The sequence below is a fragment of the Crinia signifera genome, chromosome 3 (genome assembly GCF_055691185.1).
Source record: "Crinia signifera chromosome 3, ASM5569118v1, whole genome shotgun sequence".
NCBI classification, from domain to species: Eukaryota; Metazoa; Chordata; class Amphibia; order Anura; family Myobatrachidae; genus Crinia; species Crinia signifera.
The window spans coordinates 340,734,597-340,761,559 of record NC_139219.1 but is presented as its reverse complement, the minus strand read 5'-3'; the positions used below and the strand labels follow the sequence as shown (position 1 = coordinate 340,761,559).

At 52.3% G+C, this 26,963-nt stretch overlaps 1 protein-coding gene across 1 annotated transcript in view; it reads right to left on the bottom strand.

The window, feature by feature from the left end:
- The window catches only part of IFT172 (intraflagellar transport 172), a 207,807-nt gene that overhangs the window by 131,744 nt on the left and 49,100 nt on the right, over positions 1-26,963 (bottom strand). The window contains 9 exon segments of the mRNA XM_083178982.1: positions 2,441-2,608; positions 5,425-5,537; positions 8,070-8,155; positions 12,881-12,984; positions 13,071-13,124; positions 17,387-17,548; positions 17,786-17,881; positions 18,053-18,176; positions 18,247-18,461. Coding sequence (XP_083035108.1) covers positions 2,441-2,608; positions 5,425-5,537; positions 8,070-8,155; positions 12,881-12,984; positions 13,071-13,124; positions 17,387-17,548; positions 17,786-17,881; positions 18,053-18,176; positions 18,247-18,461 — 1,122 coding nt within the window.

Sequence of the window (26,963 nt, the reverse complement as noted above, 5' to 3'; positions counted from 1 at the left end):
GCCACCCCCACTCCCTCTGGGTTACCGGTCCAGTTTGCGGAGTTCGCTGATGTTTTTTCAAAAAAAGAGGCGGACTCACTCCCTCCGCATCGTGCGTATGATTGCGCCATTAATTTGTTACCAGGTTCCAAATTACCCAAAGGTAGATTGTACTCCTTGTCTCTGCCTGAAGAGAGGGCAATGCAGGAGTATGTGGAGGAAAGCCTGAAAAAGGGTTTTATCAGGCCTTCCAAGTCTCCGGTTGGAGCGGGTTTTTTTTTTGTTAAAAAAAAAGATGGGACACTACGTCCGTGTATTGATTTTCGTCAATTGAATGACATTACGGTAAAGAACTCTTATCCGTTGCCTTTAATTTCTGTTCTTTTTGATCAGCTGCGCTCAGCTGTTGTGTTTTCAAAAATTGATTTACGCGGAGCCTATAATCTCATCCGCATAAAAGCCGGGGATGAGTGGAAGACGGCGTTCAACACTCACTCAGGTCATTATGAGTATTTAGTCATGCCGTTTGGCTTAGCCAACGCCCCGGCTGTATTTCAGGATCTGATCAATGATGTCCTTAGGGACTTTCTAGGTGTTTTTGTTGTTGTTTATCTTGACGACATTTTGATTTATTCTTCTTCCTTGGATATGCATCGTCAGCATGTCAAGGCAGTTCTCCAGAGGCTCAGAGAGAACAAATTATTTGCCAAACTCGAGAAATGCGAGTTCGAGGTAGATACTATCTCATTTCTTGGTTACATAATCTCTCCCAAAGGCTTTTCTATGGATCCTGTTAAGCTCAAAGCCATTCAAGAATGGGTCCAGCCTTCTAATTTAAAGGCCGTACAAAGGTTTTTGGGCTTTGCCAATTACTATAGGAGATTTATTTTTCACTTCTCGGATCTTGTGGCTCCTATTGTCGCTCTCACAAAGAAAGGAGGTTTTTTCTATCGTTTCCTGACAAACCCAGGTTTGGAGGTCAGTTGACCTCTCCTCGAGGGGGGGGTACTGTCAGATGTCGCCGCCGTGCACGGTCTTCCCCGTCCTCCGGGGCGCACGGTGGTCGGCTCTCTGACACACGTTGCCAGGCAACGTCCTTAGCGCCGGCTACGTCCTGCGCGGCGTCCGGGCGTCAGGGGGTTGCCTAGCAACCACGCTGTCCAGCCGCCCGGCATCTTCCTCTCACTCTTTGCGCCGTCATCACGGCGCGTCCCGGAACGCGCCTTGCGCGCGCTTTTCCCCTTAAATACCGGCGTCTTTCTCCACTTAGACGCTGGCTATAATCCTTTGTGGGCGCCTTGCAGCTTCCTCACTCTGGCTACTCTCCAGCTTCAGACCTGCGTTCCTGCTGCAGTTCCTTCCCTGCATCATCCGTCTCCTGGTCACTTAGGAGCTGTTCCTGTCAGAATCCTGTGGTATCGTTCCATACCTGTCGTGTGCCTATTTTTGCTGTATCTCAGTTTGTTATTTTGTTGTATACATTTAGCTCAGTATATCTTAGGTTTATTCTGGGTCACCTTTCCTTTTAGTGTATTCCCTTCCTGGGGCCCTCCTGTCTCAGCCACCGGGGTATTAGTTAGTTCTCCTCTTGTACACCTGTTACCTCCGCCGGTTGGTTGTCGCCACCACCTAAAACGCTTTGGAGGGCACCGGAGTTGCACAGGCTTAACCCGTGCTTCAAACGTGGCTGCCGTGCGAGAAGATCTAGGGCCTCTGCACCTTCCGGTGGACCTATAGGGTGGCAACAGAGTCAGCGGCTGAGACAGACTCTCCCTGTCCATACTGACCTATCCACTCTGGTCAGTTCCCTGTGCGCTCCTGTTTACCCCACAGGGCCCTGCCCCCTCATGTCCCTTGGTCTCGGTGTTGCGCCAATCGACCGGTAATGATTACCAGCTAGGACCTATGCCCTTTTCATTGTGGGCCAGGTATCCTAGCACGTCTGAGCCGTGTCGACACACTTCTGTCGAATAGGGTGGGTGCTCAGCGCCTAACACACAGCCTCAAATTATTACACACACACACACACACACACACACCATCTCAAATTATTACACACACACACACCGCCTCAAATTATTACACACACACCATCTCAACACACACACATACCACCTCAAATTATTACACACATACCACCTCAACACACACACACACACCGCCTCAAATTATTACACACACACCAACTCAACACACACACCAACTCAAATTATTACACACATACCACCTCAAATTATTACACACACACATACACACACCACCTCAAATTATTACACACACACACACCGCCTCAAATTATTACACACACACCACCTCAAAGTATTACATACACACACACACACACATACATCCACACCATCTCAAATTATTACACACATACACACCACCTCAAATTATTACATACACACACACACACACACATACCACCTCAAATGTTTCCCAACACGGCTGTATGTGTTACCTTCACGGGGAACATGGTCACCCTCTCAGGCGCATCTATATTGTACCAGACACAGAGATTACTCCTGTTCTGCGCCACCACCACGTCACTAGCCGGCACCCACTGTACATAGGAGCAGTAACTCAGTATGGTGGTCTTATGGCCGTCCGACACATCAAACAGATTCAGCTGCAGCAGGGGAGGAGAAGGCAGTACAAGAGTATTAGTCAGGGATTATATCAGGGGAGGGGCCGGGGTGCTGACCAGGCAGCGGGGAGTGAGCAGGGGAGGGGCCAGGGTGCTGACCAGGCAGCGGGGAGCTAGCAGGGGAGTGGCCAGGGTGCTGACCAGACAGCAGGGAGCTAGCAGGGGAGGGGCCGGGGTGCTGACCAGACAGCAGGGAGCTAGCAGGGGAGGGGCCGGGGTGCTGACCAGACAGCGAGGAGCTAACAGGGGAGTGGCCAGGGTGCTGACCAGACAGCTGGGAGCTATCAGGGGAGGGGCCGGGGTGCTGACCAGGAAGAGGGGAGTGAGCAGGGGAGGGGCCAGGGTGCTGACCAGGCAGCGAGAGCTAGCAGGGGAGTGGCCGGGGTGCTGACCAGACAGCGGGGAGCTAGCAGGGGAGGGGCCGGGGTGCTGACCAGACAGCGAGGAGCTAACAGGGGAGTGGCCAGGGTGCTGACCAGACAGCTGGGAGCTAACAGGGGAGGGGCCAGGGTGCTGACCAGACAGCTGGGAGCTATCAGGGGAGTGACCAGGGTGCTGACCAGACAGCTGGGAGCTATCAGGCGAGGGGCCGAGGTGCTGACCAGGAAGCGGGGAGTGAGCAGGGGAGGAAAATGCAGTACACGAGTATTAGTCTGGGATTATATCAGGGGAGGGGGCGGGGTGCTGACCAGGCAGCGAGGAGCTAACAGGGGAGTGGCCAGGGTGCTGACCAGACAGCTGGGAGCTATCAGGGGAGGGGCCGGGGTGCTGACCAGGAAGAGGGGAGTGAGCAGGGGAGGGGCCAGGGTGCTGACCAGGCAGCGAGAGCTAGCAGGGGAGTGGCCGGGCTGCTGACCAGACAGCGGGGAGCTAGCAGGGGAGGGGCCGGGGTGCTGACCAGACAGCGAGGAGCTAACAGGGGAGTGGCCAGGGTGCTGACCAGACAGCTGGGAGCTAACAGGGGAGGGGCCAGGGTGCTGACCAGACAGCTGGGAGCTATCAGGGGAGTGACCAGGGTGCTGACCAGACAGCTGGGAGCTATCAGGCGAGGGGCCGAGGTGCTGACCAGGAAGCGGGGAGTGAGCAGGGGAGGAAAATGCAGTACACGAGTATTAGTCTGGGATTATATCAGGGGAGGGGGCGGGGTGCTGACCAGGCAGCGGGGAGTGAGCAGGGGAGGGGCCGGGGTGCTGAACAGACAGCGAGGAGCTAACAGGGGAGTGGCCAGGGTGCTGACCAGACAGCTGGGAGTGAGCAGGGGAGGGGCTGGGGTGCTGACCAGGCAGCGGGGAGTGAGCAGAGGAGGGGCCAGGGTGCTGACCAGGCAGCGGGGAGCTAGCAGGGGAGTGGCCGGGGTGCTGACCAGACAGCGGGGAGCTAGCAGGGGAGGGGCCGGGGTGCTGACCAAACAGCGAGGAGCTAACAGGGGAGTGGCCAGGGTGCTGACCAGACAGCTGGGAGTGAGCAGGGGAGTGGCCGGGTGCTGACCAGACAGCTGGGAGCTAGCAGGGGAGGGGCCGGGGTGCTGACCAGACAGCGAGGAGCTAACAGGGGAGTGGCCATGGTGCTGACCAGACAGCTTGGAGTGAGCAGGGGAGGGGCCGGGGTGCTGACCAGGCAGCGGGGACTATGTGGGGAGCGAGCAGGGGAGGGCTCGGGGTGCTGACCAGACAGCGGGGTCTACGTGGGGGGTGAGCAGGGGAGGTGCCCGGGCTCCGAGCAGGGGAGGGGCCGAGGTGCTGACCAGACAGCAGGGACTTCACAAGGAGCGAGCAGGGGAGTGGCCGGGGTGCTGACCAGGCAGCTGGGAGCTAGCAGGGGAGTGGCCGGGGTGCTGACCAGGCAGCTGGGAGCTAGCAGGGGAGTGGCCGGGGTGCTGACCAGGCAGCTGGGAGCTAGCAGGGGAGTGGCCGGGGTGCTGACAAGGCAGCTGGGAGCTAGCAGGGGAGTGGCCGGGGTGCTGACCAGGCAGCGGGGAGTGAGCAGGGGAGGGGCCGGGGTGCTGACCAGGCAGCGGGGACTATGTAGTGAGTGAGCAGGGGAGGGGCCGGGGTGCTGACAAGACAGCGGGGAGCGAGCAGGGGAGGGCCCGGGGTGCAGACCAGACAGCAGGGTCTACGCGGGGGGTAAGCAGGGGAGGTGCCCAGGCGCCGAGCAGGGGAGGGGCCGAGGTGCTGACCAGACAGCAGGGACTACACAAGGAGCGAGCAGGGGAGTTTCCGGGGTGCTGACCAAACAGCTGGGAGTGAGCAGGGGGGGCCGGGGTGCTGACCAGGCAGCAGGACTATGCGGGGAGCAAGCAGGGGAGGGGTCGGAGTGCTGATCAGGCAGCGGGGACTGCGCGTGGAGCTAGCATTGGAGTGGCCGGGGTGCTGACCAGACAGCTGGGAGCTAGCAGGGGAGTGGCCGGGGTGCTGACCAGGCAGCAGGACTATGCAGGGAGCAAGCAGGGGAGGGGTCGGGGTGCTGATCAGGCAGCGGGGACTGCGCGTGGAGCTAGCAGGGGAGGGGCCGGGGTGCTGACCAGACAGCTAAGAGCTAGCAGGGGAGTGGCCGGGGTGCTGACCAGGCAGCAGGACTATGCAGGGAGCAAGCAGAGGAGGGGTCGCGGTGCTGATCAGGCAGCGGGGATTGCGCGTGGAGCTAGCAGGGGAGGGGCCGGGGTGCTGACCAGACAGCTGGGAGCTAGCAGGGGAGTGGCAGGGGTGCTGACCAGACAGCTGGGAGCGAGCAGGGGAGGGGCATCAGCCAGGAGAGAGGCCAGGGACCGAGCGGTAGGAGTCCATTATTATACTCACCCGAAGCTTTTTATCACGGAACAGCAGCTTCCGGCCGGTCTCATTCAGCTCCAGCCAGTCGATCTTGGTGTCATGGATGACTGTACCCACATTATAACCAGATAGCAGATCCACTACAAAGACAAGTCAGGAAATCAGGAAGCAGCTCAGAGAAGGCCTGAAGTACAGCATCCGGGCCGTCTTCACACAGAATACCTGGAGCTGGGAACTTACATAGGGGCCGGTGTACGAAGCCGTGAGAAGTGATAAACTCATAACTTGCTCATATACGTGTATGCTGGACGGTAGGTCAGGCCCCTATAGTAGGGATACGTGTACGCTGGACGGTAGGTCAGGCCCCTATAGTAGGGATACGTGTACGCTGGACGGTAGGTCAGGCCCCTATAGTAGGGTTGCGTGTACGCTGGACGGTAGGTCAGGCCCCTATAGTAGGGATACGTGTACACTGGACGGTATGTAGGGATACGTGTACACTGGACGGTAGGTCAGGCCCCTATAGTAGGGATACGTGTACACTGGACGGTAGGTAGCGATGTGTTTACGCTGGACGGTAGGTAGGGATACGTGTACGCTGGACGGTAGGTAGGGATACGTGTACACTGGACGGTAGGTCAGGCCCCTATAGTAGGGATACGTGTACGCTGGATGGTAGGTCAGGCCCCTATAGTAGGGATACGTGTACGCTGGGCGGTAGGTCAGGCCCCTATAGTAGGGATACGTGTACACTGGACGGTAGGTCAGGACCCTATAGTAGGGATACGTGTGCGCTGGACGGTAGGTCAGGCCCCTATAGTAGGGATACGTGTACGCTGGACGGTAGGTCAGGCCCCTATAGTAGGGATACGTGTACACTGGACGGTATGTAGGGATACGTGTACACTGGACGGTAGGTCAGGCCCCTATAGTAGGGATACGTGTACACTGGACGGTAGGTAGGGATGTGTTTACGCTGGACGGTAGGTAGGGATACGTGTACGCTGGACGGTAGGTAGGGATACGTGTACACTGGACGGTAGGTCAGGCCCCTATAGTAGGGATACGTGTACGCTGGATGGTAGGTCAGGCCCCTATAGTAGGGATACGTGTACGCTGGACGGTAGGTCAGGCCCCTATAGTAGGGATACGTGTACACTGGACGGTATGTAGGGATACGTGTACACTGGACGGTAGGTCAGGCCCCTATAGTAGGGATACGTGTACACTGGACGGTAGGTCAGGCACCTATAGTAGGGATACGTGTACGCTGGACGGTAGGTCAGGCCCCTATAGTAGGGATACGTGTACGCTGGACGGTAGGTCAGGCCCCTATAGTAGGGATACGTGTACACTGGACGGTATGTAGGGATACGTGTACACTGGACGGTAGGTCAGGCCCCTATAGTAGGGATACGTGTACACTGGACGGTAGGTAGGGATGTGTTTACGCTGGACGGTAGGTAGGGATACGTGTACGCTGGACGGTAGGTAGGGATACGTGTACACTGGACGGTAGGTCAGGCCCCTATAGTAGGGATACGTGTACGCTGGATGGTAGGTCAGGCCCCTATAGTAGGGATACGTGTACGCTGGACGGTAGGTCAGGCCCCTATAGTAGGGATACGTGTACGCTGGGCGGTAGGTCAGGCCCCTATAGTAGGGATACGTGTACACTGGACGGTAGGTCAGGACCCTATAGTAGGGATACGTGTATGCTGGACGGTAGGTCAGGCACCTATAGTAGGGATACGTGTACGCTGGACGGTAGGTCAGGCCCCTATAGTAGGGATACGTGTACGCTGGACGGTAGGTCAGGCCCCTATAGTAGGGTTGCGTGTACGCTGGACGGTAGGTCAGGCCCCTATAGTAGGGATACGTGTACACTGGACGGTATGTAGGGATACGTGTACACTGGACGGTAGGTCAGGCCCCTATAGTAGGGATACGTGTACACTGGACGGTAGGTAGGGATGTGTGTACGCTGGACGGTAGGTAGGGATACGTGTACGCTGGACGGTAGGTAGGGATACGTGTACACTGGACGGTAGGTAGGGATGTGTGTACGCTGGACGGTAGGTAGGGATACGTGTACGCTGGACGGTAGGTAGGGATACGTGTACACTGGACGGTAGGTCAGGCCCCTATAGTAGGGATACGTGTACACTGGACGGTAGGTAGGGATGTGTTTACGCTGGACGGTAGGTAGGGATACGTGTACGCTGGACGGTAGGTAGGGATACGTGTACACTGGACGGTAGGTCAGGCCCCTATAGTAGGGATACGTGTACACTGGACGGTAGGTAGGGATGTGTGTACGCTGGACGGTAGGTAGGGATACGTGTACGCTGGACGGTAGGTAGGGATACGTGTACGCTGGGCGGTAGGTCAGGCCCCTATAGTAGGGATACGTGTACACTGGACGGTAGGTAGGGATACGTGTACGCTGGATGGTAGGTCAGGCCCCTATAGTAGGGATACGTGTACGCTGGACGGTAGGTCAGGCCCCTATAGTAGGGATACGTGTACGCTGGACGGTAGGTCAGGCCCCTATAGTAGGGATAAGTGTACACTGGATGGTAGGTCAGGCCCCTATCGTAGGGATGTGTGTACGCTGGACGGTAGGGTACCAATAGCTCAGATCTCGGAACAGCAGAACATCATGTATGTACCTATCGCTATGGTCTTCATATCTATTAGATAAGCCACTTTTTTGTTGTCTTCTACCCCGCGCTGTCTCCGCTCGTTTATCCGGGCACTGTATGGAAGAGAGGAGAGTGTAAGCTGTCAGTATATAGTATAGTATAATATATATATATATATATATATATATATATATATATATATATATATATATATATATATATATATATATATATATATATATATATATATATATATATATATATATATATATATATATATATATAGTCACTGGCAGAACCTGGCCACCAGCCATCCACTACACAAACACAATGCCACCAGCGCTGCCCCATTGGGGTCCTCCGCCAGCACCTGGACAGGGTATTCCTGCTGAGTCCTGGGCATTACCATATGATGTGCTAGCACATTGCCAGATTACATACAGTCCAAAGATGGAGGACGCGGCCCAAACTGTCATCCTTCCATAGTGACCTCCAAGATGTCATCTACACGGTCTGCAGGAGGCAGCAGTGCCATCTACCATAGAGTCCGATGTCCCAGCCTCCATCCGCTATATGCTCTCTGTACCCACCTCCCAGCCTCCATATGCTGTATGGTCTCTGTACCCACCTCCCAGCCTCCATCTGCTGTATGGTCTCTGTACCCACCTCCCAGCCTCCATCTGCTGTATGGTCTCTGTACCCATCTCCCAGCCTCCATCTGCAGTATGGTCTCTGTACCCACCTCCCAGCCTTCATCCGCTGTATGGTCTCTGTACCCATCTCCCAGCCTCCATCTGCTGTACGGTCTCTGTACCTATCTCCCAGCCTCCATCTGCTGTACGGTCTCTGTACCCACCTCCCAGCCTCCATCTGCTGTATGGTCTCTGTACCCACCTCCCAGCCTCCATCTGCTGGATGGTCTCTGTACCCACCTCTCAGCCTCCATCTGCTGTATGGTCACTGTACCCATCTCCCAGCCTCCATCTGCTGTATGGTCTCTGGATCCCCCCCCCCTCCCACTTCCCCCATCTCCATCTGCTGGATGGTCTCTGCACCCACCTCCCAGCCTCCATCTGCTGTATGGTCTCTGTACCCACCTCCCAGCCTCCATCTGCTGTATGGTCTCTGTACCCACCTCCCAGCCTTCATCTGCTGTATGGTCTCTGTACCCATCTCCCAGCCTCCATCTGCTGTATGGTCTCTGTACCCACCTCCCAGCCTCCATCTGCTGTATGGTCTCTGTACCCATCTCCCAGCCTCCATCTGCTGTATGGTCTCTGTACCCACCTCCCAGCCTCCATCTGCAGTATGGTCTCTGTACCCACCTCCCAGCCTTCATCTGCTGTACGGTCTCTGTACCCATCTCTCAGCCTCCATCCGCTGTACGGTCTCTGTACCCATCTCCCAGCCTCCATCTGCAGTATGGTCTCTGTACCCACCTCCCAGCCTTCATCTGCTGTACGGTCTCTGTACCCATCTCTCAGCCTCCATCTGCTGTACGGTCTCTGTACCCACCTCCCAGCCTCCATCTGCTGTATGGTCTCTGTACCCATCTCCCAGCCTCCATCTGCTGTATGGTCTCTGTACCCACCTCCCAGCCTCCATCTGCAGTATGGTCTCTGTACCCACCTCCCAGCCTTCATCTGCTGTACGGTCTCTGTACCCATCTCTCAGCCTCCATCCGCTGTACGGTCTCTGTACCCATCTCCCAGCCTCCATCTGCAGTATGGTCTCTGTACCCACCTCCCAGCCTTCATCTGCTGTACGGTCTCTGTACCCATCTCTCAGCCTCCATCTGCTGTACGGTCTCTGTACCCAACTCCCAGCCTCCATCTGCTGTACAGTCTCTGCACCCATCTCTCAGCCTCCATCTGCTGTACGGTCTCTGTACCCATCTCCCAGCCTCCATCCGCTGTATGGTCTCTGTACCCATCTCCCAGCCTCCATCTGCTGTACGGTCTCTGTACCTATCTCCCAGCCTCCATCTGCTGTACGGTCTCTGTACCCACCTCCCAGCCTCCATCTGCTGTATGGTCTCTGTACCCACCTCCCAGCCTCCATCTGCTGGATGGTCTCTGTACCCACCTCTCAGCCTCCATCTGCTGTATGGTCACTGTACCCATCTCCCAGCCTCCATCTGCTGTATGGTCTCTGGATCCCCCCCCCCCCCCCTCCCACTTCCCCCATCTCCATCTGCTGGATGGTCTCTCTCAGCCCGGTGGGCGAGGGACAGCAGGCGTAATTGAGTCTGTAATTTACACATTACATACAAAGATAGGGCAGTGTGGCGGTGACAGTAACGGGGGCTCATTAGACGTGTCCCGGAGACGCCGGGCAGTGTGGCGGTGACAGTAACGGGGGCTCATTACACGTGTCCCGGAGACGCTGGGCAGTGTGGCGGTGACAGTAACGGGGGCTCATTACACGTGTCCCGGAGACGCCGGGCAGTGTGGCGGTGACAGTAACGGGGGCTCATTAGACGTGTCCCGGAGATACCGGGCAGTGTGGCGGTGACAGTAACGGGGGCTCATTAGACGTGTCCCGGAGACACCGGGCAGTGTGGCGGTGACAGTAACGGGGGCTCATTAGACGTGTCCCGGAGACACCGGGCAGTGTGGCGGTGACAGTAACGGGGGCTCATTACACGTGTCCCGCAAACACCGGGCAGTGTGGCGGTGACAGTAACGGGGGCTCATTACACGTGTCCCGGAGACGCCGGGCAGTGTGGCGGTGACAGTAACGGGGGCTCATTAGACGTGTCCCGGAGACGCCGGGCAGTGTGGCGGTGACAGTAACGGGGGCTCATTAGACGTGTCCCGGAGATGCTGGGCAGTGTGGCGGTGACAGTAACGGGGGCTCATCAGACGTGTCCCGGAGATGCTGGGCAGTGTGGCGGTGACAGTAACAGTGGCTCATTAGACGTGTCCCGGAGACGCCGGGCAGTGTGGCGGTGACAGTAACGGGGGCTCATTAGACGTGTCCTGGAGACGCCGGGCAGTGTGGCGGTGACAGTAACGGGGGCTCATTACACGTGTCCCGGAGACGCCGGGCAGTGTGGCGGTGACAGTAACGGGGGCTCATTAGACGTGTCCCGGAGACGCTGGGCAGTGTGGCGGTGACGGTAACGGGGGCTCATTAGACGTGTGCCGGAGACACCGGGCAGTGTGGCGGTGACGGTAACGGGGGCTCATTACACGTGTCCCGGAGACGCCGGGCAGTGTGGCGGTGACAGTAACGGGGGCTCATTAGACGTGTCCCGGAGACACCAGGCAGTGTGGCGGTGACAGTAACGGGGGCTCATTAGACGTGTCCCGGAGACACCAGGCAGTGTGGCGGTGACAGTAACGGGGGCTCATTAGACGTGTCCCGGAGACGCCGGGCAGTGTGGCGGTGACAGTAACGGGGGCTCATTAGACGTGTCCCGGAGATGCCGGGCAGTGTGGCGGTGACAGTAACGGGGGCTCATTAGACGTGTCCAGGAGACGCCGGGCAGTGTGGCGGTGACAGTAACTGGGGTTCATTAGACGTGTCCCGGAGACGCCGGGCAGTGTGGCGGTGACAGTAACGGGGGCTCATTAGACGTGTCCAAGAGATGCCGGGCAGTGTGGCGGTGACAGTAACGGGGGCTCATTAGACGTGTCCAGGAGACGCCGGGCAGTGTGGCGGTGACAGTAACGGGGGCTCATTACACGTGTCCCGGAGACGCCGGGCAGTGTGGCGGTGACAGTAACGGGGGCTCATTACACGTGTCCCGGAGACACCAGGCAGTGTGGCGGTGACAGTAACGGGGGCTCATTAGACGTGTCCCGGAGACGCTGGGCAGTGTGGCGGTGACAGTAACGGGGGCTCATTAGACGTGTCCCGGAGACGCTGGGCAGTGTGGCGGTGACAGTAACGGGGGCTCATTAGACGTGTCCCGGAGACGCCGGGCAGTGTGGCGGTGACAGTAACGGGGGCTCATTAGACGTGTCCCGGAGACGCTGGGCAGTGTGGCGGTGACAGTAACGGGGGCTCATTAGACGTGTCCCGGAGACGCCGGGCAGTGTGGCGGTGACAGTAACGGGGGCTCATTAGACGTGTCCCGGAGACACACGGGCAGTGTGGCGGTGACAGTGACGGGGGCTCATTAGACGTGTCCCGGAGACGCTGGGCAGTGTGGCGGTGACAGTGGCCGGGCAGTGTGGCGGTGACAGTAACGGGGTCTCATTAGACGTGTCCCGGAGACGCTGGGCAGTGTGGCGGTGACAGTAACGGGGGCTCATTAGACGTGTCCCGGAGATGCCGGGCAGTGTGGCGGTGACAGTAACGGGGGCTCATTAGACGTGTCCCGGAGACGCTGGGCAGTGTGGCGGTGACAGTAACGGGGTCTCATTAGACGTGTCCCGGAGACGCTGGGCAGTGTGGCGGTGACAGTAACGGGGTCTCATTAGACGTGTCCCGGAGATGCCGGGCAGTGTGGCGGTGACAGTAACGGGGGCTCATTAGACGTGTCCCAGAGACGCTGGGCAGTGTGGCGGTGACAGTAACGGGGTCTCATTAGACGTGTCCCGGAGACGCTGGGCAGTGTGGCGGTGACAGTAACGGGGGCTCATTAGACGTGTCCCGGAGATGCCGGGCAGTGTGGCGGTGACAGTAACGGGGGCTCATTAGACGTGTCCCGGAGACGCTGGGCAGTGTGGCGGTGACAGTAACGGGGGCTCATTAGACGTGTCCCGGAGACACCGGGCAGTGTGGCGGTGACAGTAACGGGGGCTCATTAGACGTGTCCCGGAGACGCTGGGCAGTCACGTCGTACTGAAGTAGCATTACCTGCTGTCACACATCTGCAGCTGAATTACCTGATAAGATGGGGGTTCATGAACTCGGTGCGTACAGTCCCCAATATCTCATTATTGCCATACTCGACCAACGTCAGCTCCCCAGCATTGAAGATCATACAGACCTAACATAGACAAACAACAGGTCAGGAAATGCCCAGGAGTAACTAACCTCAGGTCATGGGACTACACTGTACATCGGGATCCTTACATTCTCGTTCTCAAAGAAGAATTTCTCATTTCCTCCGGACCCCTGCCAAGCCACCTGCAGACAGAAACAGCAGCATCACACACTGTTACACTGATTAGGGGGGTCACACACTGTTACACCAAGGAGACAGCAGCGTCACACACTGTTACACCAAGGAGACAGCAGCATCACACACTGTTACACCAAGGAGACAGCAGCGTCACACACTGTTACACCAAGGAGACAGCAGCGTCACACACTGTTACACCGAGGAGACAGCAGCATCACACACTGTTACACCAAGGAGACAGCAGCGTCACACACTGTTACACCGAGGAGACAGCAGCGTCACACACTGTTACACCGAGGAGACAGCAGCGTCACACACTGTTACACCGAGGAGACAGCAGCGTCACACACTGTTACACCGAGGAGACAGCAGCGCCAGACACTGTTACACCGAGGAGACAGCAGCGTCAGACACTGTTACACCGAGGAGACAGCAGCGTCAGACACTGTTACACCGAGGAGACAGCAGCGTCAGACACTGTTACACCGAGGAGACAGCAGCGTCAGACACTGTTACACCGAGGAGACAGCAGCGTCAGACACTGTTACACCGAGGAGACAGCAGCGTCAGACACTGTTACACCGAGGAGACAGCAGCGTCAGACACTGTTACACCGAGGAGGCAGCAGAGTCGCACACGGTTACACCGAGGAGGCAGCAGAGTCACACACGGTTACACCGAGGAGACAGCAGCGTCAGACACTGTTACACCGAGGAGGCAGCAGAGTCGCACACGGTTACACCGAGGAGGCAGCAGAGTCACACACTGTTACACCAAAGAGGCAGAAGCGTCACACACTGTTACACCAAGGAGACAGCAGCGTCACACACTGTTACACCAAGGAGACAGCAGCATCACACACTGTTACACTAAGGAGACAGCAGAGTCACACACTGTTACACCGAGGAGACAGCAGCGTCACACACTGTTACACCAAGGAGACAGCAGAGTCACACACTGTTACACTAAGGAGACAGCAGAGTCACACACTGTTACACTAAGGAGACAGCAGAGTCACACACTGTTACACCAAGGAGACAGCAGAGTCACACACTGTTACACTAAGGAGACAGCAGAGTCACACACTGTTACACTAAGGAGACAGCAGAGTCACACACTGTTACACCAAGGAGACAGCAGTCACACACTGTTACACCAAGGAGACAGCAGAGTCACACACTGTTACACTAAGGAGACAGCAGAGTCATACACTGTTACACTAAGGAGACAGCAGAGTCACACACTGTTACACTAAGGAGACAGCAGAGTCACACACTGTTACACTAAGGAGACAGCAGAGTCACACACTGTTACACTAAGGAGACAGCAACTGTCAAATAAAAAATAATATTTAAAATAAGTAAATAACAATATGGCATTTTTCAGCAATTTCCATATGCATGTGCTCTGAGTGGCGTACTACAGTACAGTGCTGAGCATGTGCATTACGATTTGTGTCTCAGACCAAGGAATAGAGATTTCATTGTGTACTATTGATTCCCTATTGTATACATTACATATATATCAGGCATCAGTCTTATAATCTGGACACACACACACACACACACACACACACACACACTTACATGATGTCTGAAGACGGGATCATACCTCACTGAGCCTGTTACACCCCAGATCTCCCAGTAGTAACGTGTAGTATAGGATCATACCTCACTGAGCCTGTTACACCCCAGATCTCCCAGTAGTAACGTGTAGTATAGGATCATACCTCACTGAGCCTGTTACTCCCCAGATCTCCCAGTAGTAACGTGTAGTAAGGGATCATCCCTCGCTCAGCCTGTTACTGCCCAGATCTCCCAGTAGTAACGTGTAGTACGGCATCATCCCTCGCTCAGCCCGTTACTCCCCAGATCTCCTAGTAGTAACGTGTAGTACGGCATCATCCCTCGCTCAGCCCGTTACTCCCCAGATCTCCCAGTAGTAACGTGTAGTACGGGATCATCCCTGGCTCAGCCCGTTACTGCCCAGATCTCCCAGTAGTAACGTGTAGTACGGGATCATCCCTCGCTCAGCCCGTTACTGCCCAGATCTCCCAGTAGTAACGTGTAGTACGGCATCATCCCTCGCTCAGCCCGTTACTGCCCAGATCTCCCAGTAGTAACGTGTAGTACGGGATCATCTCTCGCTCAGCCCGTTACTGCCCAGATCTCCCAGTAGTAACGTGTAGTACGGCATCATCCCTCGCTCAGCCCGTTACTGCCCAGATCTCCCAGTAGTAACGTGTAGTACGGGAATCATCTCTCGCTCAGCCCGTTACTGCCCAGATCTCCCAGTAGGAACGTGTAGTACGGGATCATCCCTCGCTCAGCCCGTTACTCCCCAGATCTCCCAGTAGGAACGTGTAGTACGGGATCATCCCTCGCTCAGCCCGTTACTGCCCAGATCTCCCAGTAGTAACGTGTAGTATGGGATCATCCCTCGCTCAGCCCGTTACTCCCCAGATCTCCTAGTAGTAACGTGTAGTACGGGATCATACCTCACTGAGCCTGTTACTCCCCAGATCTCCCAGTAGTAACGTGTAGTACGGGATCATCCCTCGCTCAGCCCGTTACTGCCCAGATCTCCTAGTAGTAACGTGTAGTACGGGATCATACCTCACTGAGCCTGTTACTGCCCAGATCTCCCAGTAGTAACGTGTAGTACGGGATCATCCCTCGCTCAGCCCGTTACTCCCCAGATCTCCCAGTAGTAACGTGTAGTACGGGATCATCCCTCACTGAGCCTGTTACTGTCCAGATCTCCCAGTAGTAACGTGTAGTACGGGATCATCCCTCGCTCAGCCCGTTACTGCCCAGATCTCCCAGTAGTAACGTGTAGTGTGGGATCATCCCTCGCTCAGCCTATTACTCCCCAGATCTCCCAGTAGTAACGTGTAGTACGGGATCATCCCTCGCTCAGCCTGTTACTCCCCAGATCTCCCAGTAGTAACGTGTAGTACGGGATCATCCCTCGCTCAGCCCGTTACTGCCCAGATCTCCTAGTAGTAACGTGTAGTACGGGATCATACCTCACTGAGCCCGTTACTCCCCAGATCTCCCAGTAGGAACGTGTAGTACGGGATCATCCCTCGCTCAGCCCGTTACTGCCCAGATCTCCCAGTAGTAACGTGTAGTACGGGATCATCCCTCGCTCAGCACGTTACTCCCCAGATCTCCCAGTAGTAACGTGTAGTACGGGATCATCCCTCGCTCAGCCCGTTACTCCCCAGATCTCCCAGTAGTAACGTGTAGTACGGGATCATCCCTCGCTCAGCCCGTTACTCCCCAGATCTCCCAGTAGTAACGTGTAGTACGGGATCATCCCTCGCTCAGCCCGTTACTCCCCAGATCTCCCAGTAGGAACGTGTAGTACGGGATCATCCCTCGCTCAGCCCGTTACTCCCCAGATCTCCCAGTAGTAACGTGTAGTACGGGATCATCCCTCGCTCAGCCCGTTACTCCCCAGATCTCCCAGTAGTAACGTGTAGTACGGGATCATCCCTCGCTCAGCCTGTTACTCCCCAGATCTCCCAGTAGGAACATGTAGTGCGGGATCATCCCTCGCTCAGCCCGTTACTGCCCAGATCTCCCAGTAGTAACGTGTAGTATAGGATCATCCCTCGCTCAGCCCGTTACTCCCCAGATCTCCCAGTAGTAACGTGTAGTACGGGATCATCCCTCGCTCAGCCCGTTACTCCCCAGATCTCCCAGTAGGAACGTGTAGTACGGGATCATCCCTCGCTCAGCCCGTTACTCCCCAGATCTCCCAGTAGTAACGTGTAGTACGGGATCATCCCTCGCTCAGCCCGTTACTCCCCAGATCTCCCAGTAGTAACGTGTAGTACGGGATCATCCCTCGCTCAGCCTGTTACTCCCCAGATCTCCCAGTAGGAACATGTAGTGCGGGATCATCCCTCGCTCAGCCCGTTACTGCCCAGATCTCCCAGTAGTAACGTGTAGTATAGGATCATCCCTCGCTCAGCCCGTTACTCCCCAGATCTCCCAGTAGGAACGTGTAGTATAGGATCATACCTCGCTGAGCCTGTTACTTCCCAGATCTCCCAGTAGTAATGTGTAGTATGGGATCATCCCTCGCTCAGCCTGTTACTCCCCAGATCTCCCAGTAGGAACATGTAGTGCGGGATCATCCCTCGCTCAGCCCGTTACTGCCCAGATCTCCCAGTAGTAACGTGTAGTATAGGATCATCCCTCGCTCAGCCCGTTACTCCCCAGATCTCCCAGTAGGAACGTGTAGTATAGGATCATACCTCGCTGAGCCTGTTACTTCCCAGATCTCCCAGTAGTAATGTGTCTGACGTGTGTGCCACCAGAAAACGCTCATTTCCCATAATTTTCACTTCATCCACCTCATATCCATACTGAGATTTAAGGACCACGCGAGTCCCCGTTGAAAGGTTCTTAACAATCACCTGTAAGAGAAGAAAATTGTACTGGAAGAGAAATCACTGCAGATACACATACAAACCAGGAAGGGGGGGGGGAAGGGTGTCCACACTCTCACACATAGCAACATCAGGGGGAGGGGTCATCTCCCTCACAGAGATACCGAAGTGGGATGGCCCTCTCTTTCACACATAGCAACTCTGGGGGGGGGTGGGGGAGATTCTCTCTCACTCAATGTCCCCCGGGTGGGGGGGTTCTCTTACCTGGCTGGGTCCCACGTACGTCATCTCAAACTTATTTTTATATACTGTCCGTCGTAAACAACAATCAAACTGTTCAACTCCTCCGCACAGTGTACCCTGGGGAGAGAAGTCACTGTATGACCAGGTAGAACGTGCCCAGGAACCATACAATGTTACTTGGACAACACATAGATGGCTTTAGATAAGGACTGAGGTGTATAAACACTCTGCTTACTCCATGTATAATATTATTATGACCCCAGTGAGGATAGAGAATGGGTTACTCACCGCACACAGCCGGGAGCCGTCCCTCTTCCAGGCCAGGGCTGTGATACTGTATAGGTTGGCAATGTCCTTGGGTCTGGCTTCCTCCCACAGTCCTCGGCGGGGGCTCCAGTTCAGCACGCGAAGCCTTGGGAGACAGCCGGTTAGTGAGGACACTACACAGGAACCACATACCGCACATCTTTCATTCCTCCCACCTATCGTGGCTTCCAATCACCACCGACTGTCCACCGGGACTAGCAGCAGCAGCGCTCAGCTCTCGTTCTCCAGGGTCACGGCTGTAATCAAAGGTCTGGATGACTTGTCCTTCTCTGCCATAGGCCACCAGCTTCTTATCGCATCCCCCAGCAACAACACTGTTAGATGCCCAGGCCAAGGCATAAGGGGGGCATGGGTGACTAGCAAACTTTCCCTGAAACATATGGGGAACAGGTTAACAAATCTCCAATGCTACATGCACACCCGAATATGACGCGACATTTGTGATGTGCCTTCCATGTGCGATTATACCCCCTAATACTGGATCCTGTCCAGTATAGCCAGAGACATTTGTGATGGGCCTTCCATGTGCGATTATACCCCTTAATACAGGATGCTGTCCCATACATAAAGAGACATTTGTGATCTGCCTTCCTTTGTGCGAATATACCCCCTAATACAGGGTCCTGTCCTGATACATACAGTGACATTTGTGATGTGCCTTCCATGTGCGATTATACCCCCTACTATAGGGTGCAGTCTCGTACATACAGTGACATTTGTGATGTGCCTTCCATGTGCGATTATACCCCCTACTATAGGGTGCAGTTTCGTACATAAATTTGTGATGTGACTTAAATGTGCGAATATACCCCCAATACAGGGTGCTGTCACATACATACAGTGACATTTGTGATGTGCCTTCCATGTGCGAATATACCCCCAATACAGGGTGCTGTCCCGTACATACAGTGACATTTGTGATGTGCCTTCCATGTGCAAATATACCCCCTAATACAGGGTGCAGTCACGTACATAGACATTTGTGATCTGCCTTCCTTTGTGCGAATATACCCCCAATACAGGGTGCAGTCACGTACATAGACATTTGTGATCTGCCTTCCTTTGTGCGAATATCCCCCTAATACAGGGTGCTGTCAAGTACATAGAGACATTTGTGATGTGCCTTCCATGTGCGATTAAATCTCCTACCTCCTTTTATCGAACAATACCCTGTATTATACCATTACTATACCACTCACTGACATCCCAGTCATCTGAAATGATACCTACTTATATCACACCTCCCTCTGCATTATACTGTTAAGGTGGCCATACATCTACAGATCGATTGTCAGATTGGGCTGGTTGGAACAAAAACCTGGTAATGGATAAATGACAGTTTTTGGCAGTTTTCCAACATTTCAAAGCTAATGGTCAACTGTCATTTACTCTCATCCATTACCAGGTTTTTGTTCCAACCAGCCCCAAATCTGACAATCGATCTGTAGATGTATGGCCAGCTTAACTACACCACTCACTGACCTCCTATACCCCCCACCTCCTTATATTACACCTTCCTCTGTATTATAGCGGTACTACACCATTTACTGACCTCCTATACCCCCCACCTCCTTATATTACTTATTCCTCTGTATTATACTGTTACTACAAAACTCACTGACCTCCTATACCCCCCACCTCCTTTTATTACACCTTCCTGTGTATTATAGCGGTACTACACCATTTACTGACCTCCTATACCCCCCCACCTCCTTATATTACACCTTCCTCTGTATTATAGCGGTACTACACCATTTACTGACCTCCTATACCCCCTCCTCCTTATATTACACCTTCCTGTGTATTATACTGTTACTACACCATTTACTGACCTCCTATACCCCCCACCTCCTTAGATTACACCTTCCTGTGTATTATAGCGGTACTACACCATTTACTGACCTCCTATACCCCCTACCTCCTTATATTACACCTTCCTGTGTATTATACTGTTACTACACCACTCACTGACCTCCTATACCCCCCACCTCCTTATATTACACCTTCCTGTGTATTATAGCGGTACTACACCACTCACTGACCTCCTATACCCCCCACCTCCTTATATTACACCTTCCTCTTCATTATACTGTTACTACACAACTCATTGACCTCCTATACCCCCTACCTCCTTATATTACACCTTCCTCTGTATTATAGCGGTACTACACCACTCACTGACCTCCTATACCCCCCACCTCCTTATATTACACCTTCCTTTGTATTATACTGTTACTACACCATTTACTGACCTCCAATACCCCCCGTCTCCTTATATTACACCTTCCTCTGTATACTAGCGGTACTACACCATTTACTGACCTCCTATACCCCCCGTCTCCTTATATTACACCTTCCTGTGTATTATAGCGGTACTACACCACTCACTGACCTCCTATACCCCCTCCTCCTTATATTACACCTTCCTCTGTATACTAGCGGTACTACACCATTTACTGACCTCCTATACCCCCACCTCCTTATATTACACCTTCCTGTGTATTATACTGTTACTACACCACTCACTGACCTCCTATACCCCCCCACCTCCTTATATTACACCTTCCTGTGTATTATAGCGGTACTACACCACTCACTGACCTCCTATACCCCCCCACCTCCTTATATTACACCTTCCTGTGTATTATAGCGGTACTACACCATTTGCTGACCTCCTATACCCCCTACCTCCTTATATTACACCTTCCTCTGTATTATATTGTTACTACACAACTCACTGACATCCGATACCCCCACCTCCTTATATTACACCTTCCTCTGTATTATAGCGGTACTACACCACTCAATGACCTCCTATACCCCCCAGCTCCTTATATTACACCTTCTTGTGTATTATAGCGGTACTACACCACTCCCTGACCTCCTATACCCCCCACCTCCTTATATTACACCTTCCTGTGTATTATACTGTTACTACACCACTCACTGACCTCCTATACCCCCTACCTCCTTATATTACACCTTCCTCTGTATTATAGCGGTACTACACCATTTACTGACCTCCTATGCCCCCACCTCCTTATATTACACCTTCCTCTGTATTATAACGGTACTACACCACTCACTGACCTCCTATACCCCCACCTCCTTGTATTACACCTTCCTGTGTATTATACTGTTACTACACCACTCACTGACCTCCTATACCCCCCACCTCCTTATATTACACCTTCCTGTGTATTATAGCGGTACTACACCATTTACTGACCTCTTATATCCCCCACCTCCTTATATTACACCTTCCTCTGTATTATAACGGTACTACACCACTCACTGACCTCCTATACCCCCCACCTCCTTATATTACACCTTCCTGTGTATTATAGCGGTACTACACCACTCACTGACCTCCTATACCCCCCACCTCCTTATATTACACCTTCCTCTGTATTATACTGTTACTACACAACTCATTGACCTCCTATACCCCCTACCTCCTTATATTACACCTTCCTCTGTATAATAGCGGTACTACACCACTCAATGACCTCCTATACCCCCCACCTCCTTATATTACACCTTCCTTTGTATTATACTGTTACTACACCATTTACTGACCTCCAATACCCCCCGTCTCCTTATATTACACCTTCCTCTGTATACTAGCGGTACTACACCATTTACTGACCTCCTATACCCCCACCTCCTTATATTACACCTTCCTCTGTATTATACTGTTACTACACCACTCACTGACCTCCTATACCCCCTCCTCCTTATATTACACCTTCCTCTGTATACTAGCGGTACTACACCACTCACTGACCTCCTATACCCCCCACCTCCTTATATTACACCTTCCTGTGTATTATACTGTTACTACACCACTCACTGACCTCCTATACCCCCCACCTCCTTATATTACACCTTCCTCTGTATTATAGCGGTACTACACCACTTACTGACCTCCTATACCCCCACCTCCTTATATTACACCTTCCTGTGTATTATAGCGGTACTACACCACTCACTGACCTCCTATACCCCTCCACCTCCTTATATTACACCTTCCTGTGTATTATAGCGGTACTACACCATTTGCTGACCTCCTATACCCCCTACCTCCTTATATTACACCTTCCTCTGTATTATATTGTTACTACACAACTCACTGACCTCCGATACCCCCTACCTCCTTATATTACACCTTCCTCTGTATTATAGCAGTACTACACCATTTACTGACCTCCTATACCCCCCACCTCCTTATATTACACCTTCCTCTGTATTATAACGGTACTACACCACTCACTGACCTCCTATACCCCCCACCTCCTTATATTACACCTTCCTGTGTATTATACTGTTACTACACCACTCACTGACCTCCTATACCCCCCACCTCCTTATATTACACCTTCCTCTGTATTATAGCGGTACTACACCATTTACTGACCTCTTATATCCCCCACCTCCTTATATTACACCTTCCTCTGTATTATAACGGTACTACACCACTCACTGACCTCCTATACCCACTACCTCCTTATATTACACCTTCCTCTGTATTATAGCGGTACTACACCACTCACTGACCTCCTATACCCCCCACCTCCTTATATTACACCTTCCTGTGTATTATAGCGGTACTACACCACTCACTGACCTCCTATACCCCCACCACCTTATATTACTCCTTCCTGTGTATTATACTGTTACTACACCATTTACTGACCTCCAATACCCCCCGTCTCCTTATATTACACCTTCCTCTGTATACTAGCGGTACTACACCATTTACTGACCTCCTATACCCCCACCTCCTTATATTACACCTTCCTCTGTATTATACTGTTACTACACCACTCACTGACCTCCTATACCCCCTCCTCCTTATATTACACCTTCCTCTGTATACTAGCGGTACTACACCATTTACTGACCTCCTATACCCCCACCTCCTTATATTACACCTTCCTGTGTATTATACTGTTACTACACCACTCACTGACCTCCTATACCCCCCACCTCCTTATATTACACCTTCCTGTGTATTATACTGTTACTACACCACTCACTGACCTCCTATACCCCCACCTCCTTATATTACACCTTCCTCTGTATTATAGCGGTACTACACCACTCACTGACCTCCTATACCCCCACCTCCTTATATTACACCTTCCTGTGTATTATAGCGGTACTACACCACTCACTGACCTCATATACCCCTCCACCTCCTTATATTACACCTTCCTGTGTATTATAGCGGTACTACACCATTTGCTGACCTCCTATACCCCCTACCTCCTTATATTACACCTTCATCTGTATTATATTGTTACTACACAACTTACTGACCTCCGATACCCCCACCTCCTTATATTACACCTTCTTGTGTATTATAGCGGTACTACACCACTCACTGACCTCCTATACCCCCCACCTCCTTATATTACACCTGCCTGTGTATTATACTGTTACTACACCACTCCCTGACCTCCTATACCCCCCACCTCCTTATATTACACCTTCCTGTGTATTATACTGTTACTACACCACTCACTGACCTCCTATACCCCCTACCTCCTTATATTACACCTTCCTCTGTATTATAGCGGTACTACACCATTTACTGACCTCCTATACCCCCCACCTCCTTATATTACACCTTCCTCTGTATTATAACGGTACTACACCACTCACTGACCTCCTATACCCCCCACCTCCTTATATTACACCTTCCTGTGTATTATACTGTTACTACACCACTCACTGACCTCCTATACCCCCCACCTCCTTATATTACACCTTCCTGTGTATTATACTGTTACTACACCACTCACTGACCTCCTATACCCCCTACCTCCTTATATTACACCTTCCTCTGTATTATAGCGGTACTACACCATTTACTGACCTCCTATACCCCCCACCTCCTTATATTACACCTTCCTCTGTATTATAACGGTACTACACCACTCACTGACCTCCTATACCCACTACCTCCTTATATTACACCTTCCTCTGTATTATAGCGGTACTACACCACTCACTGACCTCCTATACCCCCACCTCCTTATATTACACCTTCCTGTGTATTATAGCGGTACTACACCACTCACTGACCTCCTATACCCCCACCACCTTATATTACTCCTTCCTGTGTATTATACTGTTACTACACCACTCACTGACCTCCTATACCCCCTACCTCCTTATATTACACCTTCCTCTGTATTATAGCGGTACTACACCATTTACTGACCTCCTATACCCCCCACCTCCTTATATTACACCTTCCTCTGTATTATAACGGTACTACACCACTCACTGACCTCCTATACCCCCCACCTCCTTATATTACACCTTCCTGTGTATTATACTGTTACTACACCACTCACTGACCTCCTATACCCCCCACCTCCTTATATTACACCTTCCTGTGTATTATACTGTTACTACACCACTCACTGACCTCCTATACCCCCTACCTCCTTATATTACACCTTCCTCTGTATTATAGCGGTACTACACCATTTACTGACCTCCTATACCCCCCACCTCCTTATATTACACCTTCCTCTGTATTATAACGGTACTACACCACTCACTGACCTCCTATACCCACTACCTCCTTATATTACACCTTCCTCTGTATTATAGCGGTACTACACCACTCACTGACCTCCTATACCCCCACCTCCTTATATTACACCTTCCTGTGTATTATAGCGGTACTACACCACTCACTGACCTCCTATACCCCCACCACCTTATATTACTCCTTCCTGTGTATTATACTGTTACTACACCACTCACTGACCTCCTATACCCCCCACCTCCTTATATTACACCTTCCTGTGTATTATAGTGGTACTACACCACTCACTGACCTCCTATACCCCCCACCTCCTTATATTACACCTTCCTGTGTATTATACTGTTACTACACCACTCACTGACCTCCTATACCCCCACCTCCTTATATTACACCTTCCTGTGTATTATAGCGGTACTACACCATTTACTGACCTCCTATACCCCCTCCTCCTTATATTACACCTTCCTCTGTATTATACTGTTACTACACCACTCACTGACCTCATATACCCCCTACCTCCTTATATTACACCTTCCTCTGTATTATAGCGGTACTACACCACTCACTGACCTCCTATACCCCCCACCTCCTTATATTACACCTTCCTGTGTATTATAGCGGTACTACACCACTCACTGACCTCCTATACCCCCCACCTCCTTATATTACACCTTCCTGTGTATTATAGTGGTACTACACCATTTACTGACCTCCTATACCCCCTCCTCCTTATATTACACCTTTCTCTGTATTATACTGTTACTACACCACTCACTGACCTCATATACCCCCCACCTCCTTATATTACACCTTCCTGTGTATTATAGTGGTACTACACCACTCACTGACCTCCTATACCCCCCACCTCCTTATATTACACCTTCCTGTGTATTATAGTGGTACTACACCACTCAATGACCTCCTATACCCCCCACCTCCTTATATTACACCTTCCTTTGTATTATACTGTTACTACACCATTTACTGACCTCCAATACCCCCGTCTCCTTATATTACACCTTCCTCTGTATACTAGCGGTACTACACCATTTACTGACCTCCTATACCCCCTCCTCCTTATATTACACCTTCCTCTGTATTATACTGTTACTACACCACTCACTGACCTCATATACCCCCTACCTCCTTATTTTACACCTTCCTGTGTATTATAGCGGTACTACACCACTCACTGACCTCCTATACCCCCACCTCCTTATATTACACCTTCCTGTGCATTATAGCGTTACTACACCACTCACTGACCTCCTATACCCCCCACCTCCTTATATTACACCTTCCTGTGTATTGAAGCGGTACTACACCACTCACTGACCTCCTATACCCCCAAGCTACTTATATTACACCTTCCTGTGTATTATAGCGGTACTACACCTCTCACTGACCTCCTATACCCCCCTTTTCCTTATATTACACCTTCCTCTGTATTATAGCGGTACTACACCACTCACTGACCTCCTATACCCCCCACATCCTTATATTACACCTTCCTGTGTATTATAGCGGTACTACACCACTCACTGACCTCCTATACCCCCCACCTCCTTATATTACTCCTTCCTGTGTATTATACTGTTACTACACCACTCACTGACCTCCTATACCCCCCACCTCCTTATATTACACCTTCCTGTGTATTATAGTGGTACTACACCACTCACTGACCTCCTATACCCCCACCTCCTTATATTACAACTTCCTGTGTATTATACTGTTACTACACCACTCACTGACCTCCTATACCCCCACCTCCTTATATTACACCTTCCTGAGTATTATAGCGGTACTACACCATTTACTGACCTCCTATACCCCCTCCTCCTTATATTACACCTTCCTCTGTATTATACTGTTACTACACCACTCACTGACCTCATATACCCCCTACCTGCTTATATTACACCTTCCTGTGTATTATAGCGGTACTACACCACTCACTGACCTCCTATACCCCCCACCTCCTTATATTACACCTTCGTGTGTATTATAGCGGTACTACACCACTCACTGACCTCCTATACCCCCTCCTCCTTATATTACACCTTGCTCTGTATTATACTGTTACTACACCACTCACTGACCTCATATACCACCTACCTCCTTATATTACACCTTCCTGTGTATTATAGCGGTACTACACCACTCACTGTCCTCCTATACCCCCCACCTCCTTATATTACACCTTCCTGTGCATTATAGCGTTACTACACCACTCACTGACCTTCTATACCCCCCACCTCCTTATATTACACCTTCCTGTGTATTATAGCGGTACTACACCACTCA